Below are 13,085 nucleotides of genomic sequence, written 5' to 3'. Positions count from 1 at the left end.
AATCTACATCCTCCAAACTCGGGAATATATTTGAGACACCTTTAAGAAATTGCTTAAGCTCCTCAATGAATGGCTTGACAAATACCGGGTACTTCATTTAATATTGTGTGCAGACTACTATTAATGGCTGAAAATCCATCAAACGGTCTAATGACATCAAGTCACTATAAGAGTCTGCAAGTTTGAAGAGTTACAAACAGACAGTGCAGCCACCCAATAAACTAAATTATTAATGCAATATTCTTTAGCGTAAAGCACAGTCAATTCGTAAAGCATGTTCTTTAATACCTAAAACAGTCTGAGTGTCTTGGTTTCACGGACATTCTATACCAGTTTAGCCTACGAGGCTTTCCACTTTCCAAAATAGTTACATCGGCCTAGGTGCAGTTAACGGAGAGGTCGATTCCTTGCCAAAACCGTTTCATCAGCGGAATTCGAGTTAAATTGTTCAAATAGGTAATTCAACGATTGGGAACGTACCAATTTAAGTGTGATAATTTGAAGGCAATTTTAAAATCAGTAATTGTAATCAAGCCCAAAGTCAATTGCAACCTCCGCGGATGATCAAATGGTAAGTGCTTTTCTTGAATAAAAGCCGTTCAATTAAAAGCAAAGCGTCTATCTTGGGTAAGCACATTTATTCGCAATAATTTCCTTCCCACAAAATTTATTTACGTAGTTGTGTAGGCATGAGAAAGAAAGTGGGAAGGTTACTTTAGTCCATTAACCAAATTTTTTTGCTTGTCCAAGAAGCACCCTCTCTCATCCGCACCACCCTTACCTTTTCGTACCACTCAGCCTTATCTGGCGTCTATCTCCTCACCCCAGCTGGCTGTGCGACACAACACTCCGCGATCTAACAGCCACCTCCAAATTGCCATCACCAAGCTTTAGCCTCTCTGACAGAGCCAAAGTGCGATGGAAGGACATATTAGCATCCCCCTCAGTCAAGGTGACATACATTCTGTCTTCTGTGATTCCTCCTCCTTCTCCTGCTACTCACTCACCGGGAGAGATCGGCTGGCGATAACGCACAGACTTAAGGCAACCAATTAAGAGGAGACTAATGGGGTACGCATGTGTGCGCGCGTTTGTGTTGATTGATTCCAGTAAAACACTTGTCAAAGAAGCCAGACCCATCCACCACCCAGAGTTAGTTTTCTTTCCCGAGGAGGGGGAAGGAGCGTGGTTGGATGAGCTTATTCCTTTTTGCTCATAACCAAGAGGAGACAGTGAGTTGCATTGAAACAAAAGATGGGATGAGTGAAAGTAATAACGAAAAAAAAGGTATGGAGTAACATTGCTAAATCCCTTCTTGATTGAAAGGGAGGATAACGGGTCTATTTGGTATATTGCAATAAAGCTATGCTTTTGCTTAACCATTTAAAAGCATGCCTGCCATTCTTAAGAGAATTAGAGAAAGAATGACCTTTAAGGTCTTTATTTCTCAATGAGGCTAGGAAGCAGCACAACGACGAAATTATCTACCGCTTGTGAAAATATTTTTCTAACATTTTATAAAAAGTGGTTCTAAAGGAAGAGCTGAAAGGTTGGAGATGCCAACGGTGCGTAACATTGAAACGGTATGATCTGTTCATTTATAGTCTTCGCGAAACTAAAAGTACTTTTTATCTAGGTTTCAATGAAAAATGTTAAATTATACAGCGAATTCGAGAATTTTATTGTGTGTATGAACAAGGGGATGAAATTCTCAAGTTTAATTCAAAGCCTGATAGGGAAAAACACTGCCATTTACACGCATGCCAGTCAAGGACACCATGTACAGCTTCTGCTAGAAAGCAAAGACCACTAAATTTGAGCCACATGTACCGAAAATTAAGACGACCTTGGTTATCTTGGTTAAATTTGAAAATGTTTGTAATCGACTTATGGCTGCTATTCTATCGGTAATATGCACAACTACGGTTGTTTGGACAAACCCTTTGAAATAAAAGAACGTTTTAAAGAAAAAAAAATAAGAACGTGTAAGAGTGACAAGGAGTCCATCATCAGTCCAAAACACGGCAAACAAATATACTGGTTAGAATATTTGAAATATACACTGAGGTGCATTGACGTGGAGACCTAAATTCCCTAATAAGTAAAGAGGTGTGAGCCTCCTAAGAGCTCCTTTCCATCCAACTGCCGGACCGTGGTAAATTTGTTCAGGAATCGGGGTACTCAATAATTCTTAGTTGTTCAGATGTGACTTCGAATCGGACAGGAAATTGAAAAATAAAAGCGACAAACTTGGCAACAGAGGGTTTGACAAAATTTCCATCGGAACTCTAAGGTTTGGAAAAGCTAGACAAATTAAACGAGAACTTTACAAATACCTAAATGGAGCAAGTTAGATGTGGGCTTGAATTATTTTGTTTACTTTCGTTAAACCGTGGCCTTTTCAGTCTATATTGTAGCATCCCGAGACTTCTCTGAAGACGAAAGACGACACAATACTCGGGTAGAATGTATATTTTTAGCTCAGAGATGTGTGGGCTAATGGCATGGCCCGAAGGCCAGCCCACCCAGCGAGGCAAAAGAAGGCAAATTCAAAAGTTCAAAAGTGGCGCCCCACCAATACCGAGGGATGAACCGCCACTGTATTGCAATACTGCTATACTTTAGCTCTGCGGCCATGCCCATAGACTCGCAACCTCTCTGCGCCTTAACAAAAAAATCGTCCATGCTGATATGGTTTGTTAGAACGTCAAGAAAGACTTGCGTTAATCATAGCTAAAATTGATGATAAAATTGGGCTCATAAAAATGTCAAATACATGTTCTTCAGGAAAATCTTCGGGCACTACACTAGTGTATTCGTGTCACTTAAGGAATTAGAATAAGAAGTCAGTGATAGATCTCGGAAACAATGACTTCACATTTTGTGGCCAAACACGCAAAGTATTTGAAAGTGTTGGACATATGTTTGTTTAAACAAAGAAAGTCAAACTAAATCAAAACAAATAATTTTTAATTGTTTCTTGGTAAAATGACTTAACGAAACAGCAAGCATTACTGGTAATTACATATAAATGCATTATTAGCAAAAAACAGTCACCTTTGAAACTAATGTTTTTATCATCTAAAAGTCGCAAAAATGTGCTCACCGTATTTTACTCTGTATTTAGGACATAAGGTTCTTGTTTAAGCAGACAAATAGATCGAAAGGATGTTGTCACCGCTGCATTTGAATATCCTCGTTGTCCTTGCACGCATGCCAATTTTTACCACTTTTCCTATTTTATTTCACCTCTTTGCCTTTGTAAAACTGCGTACGAGGCACTCTGTTTTAATTATAAAGCTTTAGAGGAGTGTATATTTTACCCAGTCGTACCACTTGGCATGACTAACCGCTATATCGGCATTTTGAACGAGCAAATTACTGCGTCCTCCTGGTTTTCTTTGCAGACTATGCCTTATTACGGTCGACTACATATATCCGAGGGTAAATATTGTAATACTTGATGTTTTTAGCCTTTTTTTACGATCCCGCTGCCCGTAAGTTTCACGTTATTCAAAACAAACCCGGACCTATGTTAAGAGGGTGCAGGTGCATGGGTAGCAAGAAACAACAACGACAAGCAGTGGATTCAAATTGATCTTCGCAAAAGGACAATCGTAACGTCGGTAGCGACTCAAGGACGTCAAGGTGCAAGGGAATGGGTCCAGGACTACTATATTTTTTACTCGGACATGGATGTACCTGTACAGTGGGCAGTCGTTAAAGATTCCCTTGGGGAACCACAGGTGAGTATTATTAACTAATTAGAAAAAAATAGTTGTTTGATGGAAACACAGATGACAATACAGTGAAATTGGTGAATTTTTCCCAACCTATTGTGGCTAGATACGTAAGACTCAATCCCCAGCGCTGGAATGGACTCATAGCCCTTCGTATGGAGCTTTTTGGATGCGAATATCGTGAGTAGCAACACCCCATATTAGATGTTTTATAGCTCCCCAGTTTGATTTGCATCCTGTTGGCACACATTTAGTTCTTTCCCGATTTTACATGCTTACAATTCTTGCAGTGAACGAAGTAAAAACCAAACTAAGTTACAAATGCCCCTAGTCGTTATTTTTTAGTCATTCGTAGGGACCGGCAGTCGCTAAACATTAAGCAGATTTTGTTGGATTATGAAACTTAGGTGCAGTGGTTTTTTTAGAGGTTAAAAGTCAAAATGGCAGTTTACCTTGTCGACTGAACGTAAAGTCACTCACGATATATTCCACTCAAATCTTTATTATTAGATCCATTTACCGTTCGTTTTGATGGACAAACCTGGATTGAGATGCTTCTTGATCAACCAGGAAGGGAAACGCAAACTGCAGTCGATCTGTTAAGATTTCGCTTTCGAACGCCCAAAGTCAATGGTCTAATATTCTACGGTGACGACAGTCAGAATGACTACTTTGCAGTTGAACTATTCCGGTAGGAAAAACTGTCTATCCGCCGTAAATAATTGCATCAAATTTATTTCTTTAGAGGTCGTCTCCAGGTTTCCATGGGTCTTGGGACCTATCCTTGGACAACAGAAAGGATGGGAAACGTCGTAGTAGCAGGGAGTCTACTAGACGATGAGCAATGGCATGACGTCTCTATCATTAGAACGGGAAAAAACCTCAACATTTCTGTGGATGGTATTTCGATCTGGCGTAACCTATCTTCCATCTTCATGCATATGGATATGAACAGAAAGGTTAGCATAAAACAAATATAGATGTCTTAGTAATGCAGGTGTATATCGGCGGTGTGCCTAGTTTCTCCAACAAGCGCAGTGTCACCGTGACGGAGAACTTTGCCGGCTGCATTGAGGAGTTCAATTTCAATGGGGTGCAGGTTATCCGTGACACCTTGCGTTCGAAACCGGGGCTCATCATGACAGAGGATATCTGGTCGAAGGTGGATTGGTTGGACGCTCTCGGTTACCCACCGAGGGACCCCTTGCTCTGGTGGGGACCCCCAACCACTACTCAGCAGCTCAACATTAGTGGATTTGCAATTGGTGGCAATGGTGTGTTGTTGCAGGACTGCCTACCACCAACTGCAGACCCCACAGTTATCACGTTTCCTCGAATTGAGCAGTCTCTGGTTTTTATTAAGGTCGAACGAAGTGGGGAAACCAGCAAGGTGACCTTTTCAATGAGCTTTCGCACCTTCAACAAAGGTGGAGTACTATTCTATCATACCGTGGACAATGATAAGAACTTTATCTCGGTAGGTATAGTCATATTTGTATAGTCAGATGAATAAAGATATGCAGTAAACTGGCATGTGTGCTGTATTGGATTGATGTTCCTTGCAGTTCGAGATGGAAGATGTATACGGTCATCTAATGGTGGAGATAATTCTGCCAGGGGTGAATCCGATCCGCTACACAATGCCCAACGAGGATTTGGCAGCGCTCAACGGAACATTTGCTGATGGACTGTGGCACTCGGTGTACTTCGAGATGAGCCAGACCTCGGTTCGCACTGTGGTTGATGGACGTGAATATACTACACAGCAGACGTTTTTGGAACCGGTAAGCCAAATAAAATGGGTTGAATGCATCACCTGTCGTACGTGGTTCGTAGTGAGGAAGTGAAAGTAGAGGTAAAAATGTAGTGTTGATTTAGCATAGAATTTAAAATAGCGATTAAAAGAGACGTACTAACTGAAAAGATGTTTTACATGAATTATCACGTTTTTAACAAAGTATCATTTAGAAATATTGGATGGGTTTTTGACACCATTTATTCATTTCACTGTAAGTACGTAATAACTATTGAATATTAATAGACACTAATCCTACTAATTAGTAGTATTTTGCAACATAGTTGCATGGAGCAAGATATGGGAACTAGTCTAAACTTGTGCCCCCAGCTTCACTTCGAAAAGATTTTCTACATTGGCGGCGGCCGTCCACAACGGTTCAGCTTCCAGGGCTGTATGCGACAGATCAGTGTGAACGCGCAGGAGGTGGTCTGGTCCAAACTTGACCCCGAGAGTCGCTCCAACGAAATTGTAAACGGAAGTTGCCTCATCACCGATCGCTGCAGCCCAAATCCATGTAAGCACGAGGCCCCCTGCACGCAGAATGGTGAGACATTCTTCTGTGACTGCACTAACACTGGATACTCGGGTGCCGTATGCCATCAGAGCGAATACTTCACCTCCTGCTCGGAAGTTGGCTTGTTCTACGGTCAGGTGGCGCCGCAGCTGCGTGTCATAATTGATTTAGATGGTTCTGGTGTCCTAGATCCAATCACCGTGCTATGTGACTTCACTGGTAAAGTTCACTTTCTTGATCTCCTGATTACACTTCAGGAAGAAGTAGTACCTTGCGTGTTTTGTAGATAGAGGGAGTCCGGAAACACGCATTGAACATACGGATGTGGAATTCATATCAGTGGATGGATTTCAGAATCCTGGGTCGTACAGCAGAACGCTAAACTATGGGAGAGCTTCAAGGGCTGTTCTATCAGAGCTAACACGTCGAGCTGTCTACTGTGAACAGTCTGTTGCATATAGGTGCTGGAATGCTAAACTCCTGGCGAAACCACAGGGTAAGGCTGGTTTGTCCGATCTGTGCTTTGTTTGATGAAGACCGGGGAGCTTTCCTGCATAAGGAGGCCTAGCTTTGAAAGAAAGTATGAAAATAATCTTGAATAAATAGAAAAATAGTATTTGGGTCACTTATGCTAGCACTCTTCGAAAACACATAGCGTTTTCTATAAAACTAAGGGACTGAGATGAAGTTTAACCTAAAAGTTGCGCAATTTAAAGTTAGATTTACTGCTCTAATTTACGATGTAAACTAGTATAACGAATAAGCCAGAGGCCAAGATGCTGAATGCACACAGTTTGAGGTGGTCTATGAGAGCGGAGGATGATTGTGCATTTTTTTTTGCTCAGGCTTTGGGGACGGGACGGAATTGACATGGGGCTGGTGGGTGAGTAGGACAGGTCGTCCGCGGTACTACTGGGGCGGCGGTGTACCAGGGCTGAAGATGTGTGACTGTGGAGTACACGGCACCTGCACCGGCAACTCTCTCACCTGCAACTGCGACGGCAACGGCTCCGACGCCCCGCCTCTTGTCGACACTGGGCTTCTCACCTTCAAAGTATGTCCTATCTTCCGTTCTTCCTTTCCTCCTCTCCTTACTTTCGACTATTATGCAAGTTCTTAGTTTCAGCTTCCTTTCTTCCTAGGTTTCGGGTTGAAGTGACTTATTAGGTGATGTTGCCTCATTTATTCTCTTTCGTTACTGTCCTTCTCCTGTTGTCCCTTCATCTCCTCCTTCCTTCCCCCTAATAACATTCATAAAGTTGGAGCTTTCCTTTCTTCATTAGTTTAGCATTGTAATCAGCCTTGAATTTATAATCCTCTAGCTCCTCCTTTTTGTCTTCCCCTGTGCATTCCTTCGCACATTCCTCTTGCTACTCCTTTTCTGTGAGAACTCAAAGGTGTAGCTTTATTTTCTTGATAGAAAGCCATTTAATGGCATGACATTTTGTTCCCTATCAGTTCTTCTTCTCGGTATTAATTCATCCATCCCTCTTCGCAACACCACTGTTCCCTATATTTATTACTTTAATCGGATTCTTTTTTCCCCTTCTTCCTTTCTCCTTCCTCCCTCTTGCTACTACGCCCTTTTAGGGTGCTGATGGCCAAACCTTCCTCCTATATTGGTGAGGGTACTTAGTAGCTCCAAAAGTGGTTGGACAACTTTTCATTCTTTCTTCATTTGCTACCACTTCTCCTCCCTGTACGGCTGGTAATTAGTTATTCCATAATCTTCCTTTCATGTTTTTATGTATTTAGTGGTAATTCTAGAGGTGGAAAATATTTTCGCTTCATTATTTTGTCGTTAGAATTATTGTCTCATCAATAATTTTCATATATTTCTTTTAGCGAGAAGATGTTCTTTTTACATGAAAGCTGCTGTCATATTTTTTTGTGATGACTTCCATACTCTTCTATTCCATGTATTAGCTTCTCACTCCCCTCTACTTGCCTCTAACACCATTTTTGAGCAAGACAGTGTTGGAAAAGGTTAGAAGGAGTGGCCTTTTTATCAATTTTACATACAAGAACATCTTCATTTTCGCAACACTTGGAGTTCAAGCTTTTTCTAAAAAATCTTTTTTTATTTCTTGAAGCGTTTTTCATCGCTGTTTTTCGCATTACTCAATTTGTGAGATGAGCATATTTGATGTCAAAAAAGACTCTTGATAAATCCTTTATCCTATCAGGACCAAGAAAGATCCGTCTTTTCAAAGCAGTCATTAAGAGGAAAATTTACTGCTGATTGCCCTTTCTTTAGTCGGCGCCTTTAAACTTCGTCCCAGTTGAACGTGTAAGTTGGTTCTTCCTGACGTCTTATGTCTTGGGACCCAACGAAGTTCATTTTGTAGTGACTATGGGGATTTCTTATTATATCCGTGAAAGTGCACAAAATTTACAGCTATGTCATTTTAAGGATCTTCTTTTATGTTTAGATAGAATAATCAACGTATAGACTTTATAATCGAGGTACTCCGAGCCTTTTCTGAAGCAGTTATAAAGCCTACTGATTATCAGCAGTGCCGATTAACGTACAAATGGACTTGGAGGATAAAGGCATACCATGAGGACCATACACCCAAGCGGAAGTGCAATCTGTGGAGAATGAGAAGTTCAGCGTGGTTGAATATGCAATTAAACAGATACCACGTCACTGCTGAATGTCCTAATGGCTCAACTACTCCATCATAGCAGCATTTTTGCTTTGTGTTAATGATAAAACCATTTAAATTTTTACAGTAGCTGTCGATTCCTTAAACTGTGGCATATACCTGTACTTATCATGCAACCCCCTCCGCTTCACAATAGTTAAATCGACATTAAACCAGTAATACTGTTTACTGATTTATGTCGAACAATATTCCATCACATTCATTACATCACATCTCTTGCGTCTGGAGGATTGTAACACGAGATAATTGTACAGCGACAAGTACTCGTCTAGGCATGCGTTGTCTTGAAAGCAAACGCGCCTGGTTTATTTCTTGATGTTACAGGAGGATTTGCCCGTCTGGGAGGTGCGCTTTGGTGACACTGGCACTCTGGCGGATCAGAAGCGAGCGGAGTACAGCATCAATGATATGCGTTGCAACGGAGACCGCTTCTTTGACAACACCGTTACATTCGTTAAATTAGACGCTAACCTCGAACTGCCATCTATCTTCGCCGAGTATGAGTTTGACATGAGCTTCCTCTTTAAAACAACCATTAAGGACGCCGTGCTAATGCAAAATGTAGGCAGAAAGTCCGGTCACTTTTTTGAGCTGCGGATCAGGAGTAAGCTCCCTTTCTTTTTCATCTATTTTCTTTATTCCTTCACCTAAAAACAATGTAGTGGATTATGTGCCAAAAAGTAAGGAACAGTGGGAATTAACAATGGTATTTTACTAGGGTGGTACGATAAGCATTCAGGCAAACCAACTGCTGTTTTTTCTAGTTAGCATCATTATTGATGAAGTATAGACAAGGTGATTATGTTAAAATGGGATTTTCTTGTGAAAGAATATAAATCAAAATGATTATACGTTAGTTTATGGCAATGTAATGGCCTTTGTTTTTAATCACATAGGCGGAATTGCTTTCCGCTTTGCCTTCAACGTTGGCAATGGCCTGCAAGTTCTCGAAGTAACTACAGCTTATTGGCTCAACAACAACCAATGGCATGTAGTCCGATTAGAGCGCAATCGGAAGGAGTCACGACTCATTGTCGACACAAATCCCGCCAAAGTGCTCGTTGAGCCGCATGAGCGCTCTTTCCTCATGTTCAACTTTGACCAACCACTCTTCGTTGGGACCACACAGGTAACAGTGTCGTGTCTACTGAATCAGCATTAAGTAGCAACTAATCAGCAACTAAATAGTTGAAATGATTCAGGCCTTCACTGATGGGTACGTCGGGTGCATATCGAACCTCCTGGTGAACGGAGTGATTCAGGATATTCGTGGGATCGTCGAGAGGGGAGAGACGACTTACGGAGTGCGACCTGGTTGCCAACCGAAGTGTGACACGAAGCCTTGCCTCAATCGCGGAGTGTGCAATGAATTCTACTCCCACTACTACTGCGAGTGTGGACTCACGCCTTTTCGCGGATTCATCTGTGGTCGAGGTCAGTGGTGCAACCATGAGAGTCACAGCAGATCCCTGTTTGGGGCCTTGTCAGTTATCAGAACTTAATTTTACATCTCCAGACTTTAAGACACATTAGCCGTCGATAATGTTGGGAACAGCTTGTTTTTACCCAGCTACACTCTCACCTATGGTAATAGTGAAGCATTGTTAGCATTATCGTACATTTTACTGTTGACGTTTTCCTTCAATATCGGGCGCAAATGCTATCAGTTACACAGATATGAGTTATTTGAGAAGTGGATTTTAAAAGCTTCAAATCACTTCTTGATTGGGATTTGATTCCCAGACAATGAAGGAAAATTTCAGACTAATTTTACAAGGAGGTCTAAACTAATTGATAGGTTTTAATTTATAAAAGTGGTTTACTTTTTGAAGATTGACAGGTGTAAAGAGTTTTTAGAATAAAACCGGTCTTATTTTATGCTTCGAATCCCATTTCCTCCTTACAATCGTCACGATAACTTTGGGGTGTTTTTAAAAAAACCTTTGAAAACTCTTTTAAGGAAAATGAGGTTTTTTGGGAACCTTAACATGCAATAGTACAAAGTGAGTTGAGTTGTTTATTGTCGTTGTCGAAGCTGCTTTAACGTCAAATACCACGTCGATGCTGCTGACCAAACGATGTCAGAGCTTCGACCGTGGTGCAAGAAGATGCCATCAACATCAGTGCATTCAACGAAACCCGGTTTGAGCAATTGAATTAGCTCGTGGATAAACCAACTCCACGTAATCGCATTACAACCAATCTGCTTGTTTTACTCCTTTCATCAAACGTGGTCTTTATTTAGCTTAAATTTTTTTTTTTAATTAGAAACACCTCTAACCAATAATTATAGCATTACATAGTTGTGAAAGCTTTAACCGAAGTCTATCAAGTACAAATTCACCATTTAGCATAGGTCTCCAGGAGACACAAATCATTTTTGCTAGGAGTTACAAATCAACCAATTTTTATTACCTTTTTTGACGCAAAGCAGTAGCATAAAGAAGTAAATAGGGTATCATGTGCATTAATACCTTAATGGGTGATTTATGTGCTTTAAAAGCAAATATTTCCTCTAATTTAGAGGTTGGTGGCACTTTCAGCAATGGTCCAATGGTGAAAATTGACTTGTCCAGCATGGGTGATAGTTTTGGCACATTGGAGGAGTACATAACGGTGGGTTTCAAGTCGAAGTCTAAGAGAGGGATTCTCATGCAGATGTTAGGCGAAGGCGAGACGAATTACATCATCGTGCGGGTGAACAATAACGGTGGAATTACCATCGAGTTTGATGTGGGCTTCGGTCGCTTCGAGGTGACCACCGACTACATTGTCGACTTATCTAGTGGTCAGCACCACACAGTTAAGGCCTGGCGGACGCACATTGGCCAGGTGTGGCATCTTCAGGTAACGAGTTTCATCACGAATTGCTACTTTTAAAAGAATGAGTAAAAAATACGGAAACAGTTCCGCTTGTTTATAGGTCGACGACTATCCGGAAATCGTAAAGGACTTTAGACCCATTCTATCAGAGACAGCGGACACGAGACTGGACAAGCCTAGATTCCTCTTTCTCGGCAGGAACGATTCAATGCTTCAAAGTAGTGGTTTTGACGGCTGCATGTATGGGGCTCAGTGGAATAATCTTTTCCCTCTTCGCATGATCTTTGAGGATCCAAAGAATCCTAATACGTACGTGGAGCCCCCAGGCAAGTTCATGATTTGCCACTTGAATAACTGCAGGGTTGAATAGAATAACTAAGTGCGTGCATAATTTGTAGGAGCAGTGACGGAAAATAAGTGTGGTTTTGAGGAGATATTGCCAGTTCCCGAGCCGGTTGAAGTTCGCCCGCCCATTCCGTTCCCTCCCAACTTAACACTCGTTGGCACGATTGAGGATCTTACTCGACAGCGCATGATTTTTGGAAGTAAGTAGACTTATCATGTCTTCTGTCAATGAATAGTATTTTGAATAACCCATTTCCATCGCTCTTGATAGCGACTAACAACTATTTAATAGAATAGAGAACAACCTTTAAATGGTTCATAACTGTTTACTTTGCTGCTGATTGGTTAAATATTTTTTTTCCTTCATAAAACGTGCAAAACTTCCCTTTGAATTTGACCACAGAAGTGGAGAGAAGCTTAGAGACAAAAGTAAATTATTGTTTAACAATAGGTAGTTTTTTTTAACTACTGCTTATGGCAAAACTTGCCTTATAAACGGATGAGCTATCCATGTTCATTTTTGTCAGAACCCTAAAGCTAAAAATATTAGCGTTTACAGGAAGAGAGATTTACAAATGGTTCTCTTTACCCACAAATATCCCAGTTGTACAAATTTAATTCATTTTAAAATAGGACTTTGGTGAATTTGTACATGCTCATCAGAATCCTTATTAATCCCAAAACCTTGTCCTTCTTTTCCCTTTTTAGTTGTGGGAAGCCTGTTGGCTTTTTGCATACTGGCCCTCCTCATCGTATGCTGCCGGAAGTTCACTCTGAAGAAGGGCAACTACCGGACAATGGAAGCCAAGCAAGTGGCGGACAATGTGAGCACCGTAGATGAAGCCCTGGCCGCTCCCACTGCAGATCTTCCCGAGGCTCGAACGAGCCGAGAGTGGTGGCTCTGAATCCGAGCCCCAATTCGTACCACCAATTGCCATTTGCTATGTCGGGTGACTTGAGGTGATGCAATTGCTGAGCCGTTCGTGGGTGGCCTCTGTATGTGAACACTACTCACTTCAATGTAGTCTGAGTACCACTCAAGGCTTATCGGCTGAACCGGGATTGTAATCTCCCCTTCCAATTAAGTGATTAGCTAAAGCGACTTAGAGAAGACACCACTGCACCACTTTTCTTAATTAACAGTAAGAAGTGAAAATAATGAGAGTGAGATATCTGTCCAATCATTGTTAATAAAA

At 41.3% G+C, this 13,085-nt stretch overlaps 1 protein-coding gene across 1 annotated transcript; it reads left to right on the top strand. All coding sequences in view use genetic code 11, as the record gives it.

The window, feature by feature from the left end:
• Nucleotides 1-3,341: 3,341 nt before the first annotated feature.
• Nucleotides 3,342-12,794, top strand: EGR_03103 (Neurexin-4; the record flags this gene model as incomplete). The annotated part of the gene is made up of 18 exons (XM_024492352.1): nt 3,342-3,444; nt 3,474-3,497; nt 3,550-3,746; nt 3,779-3,920; nt 4,251-4,431; nt 4,486-4,640; nt 4,721-5,217; nt 5,306-5,524; nt 5,866-6,271; nt 6,339-6,557; nt 6,898-7,106; nt 9,046-9,325; nt 9,618-9,850; nt 9,924-10,155; nt 11,246-11,568; nt 11,645-11,857; nt 11,963-12,089; nt 12,598-12,794. The coding sequence occupies 18 exons, from the start codon at nt 3,342-3,344 to the stop codon at nt 12,792-12,794; spliced, it is 3,957 nt and encodes a 1,318-aa protein (XP_024353278.1).
• Between the last annotated feature and the right edge of the window lie 291 nt (nt 12,795-13,085).

Source organism: Echinococcus granulosus (assembly GCF_000524195.1).
Source record: "Echinococcus granulosus chromosome Unknown EG_S00015, whole genome shotgun sequence".
NCBI lineage: Eukaryota > Metazoa > Platyhelminthes > Cestoda > Cyclophyllidea > Taeniidae > Echinococcus > Echinococcus granulosus.
This window is presented reverse-complemented; position numbering and strand designations above follow the sequence as displayed.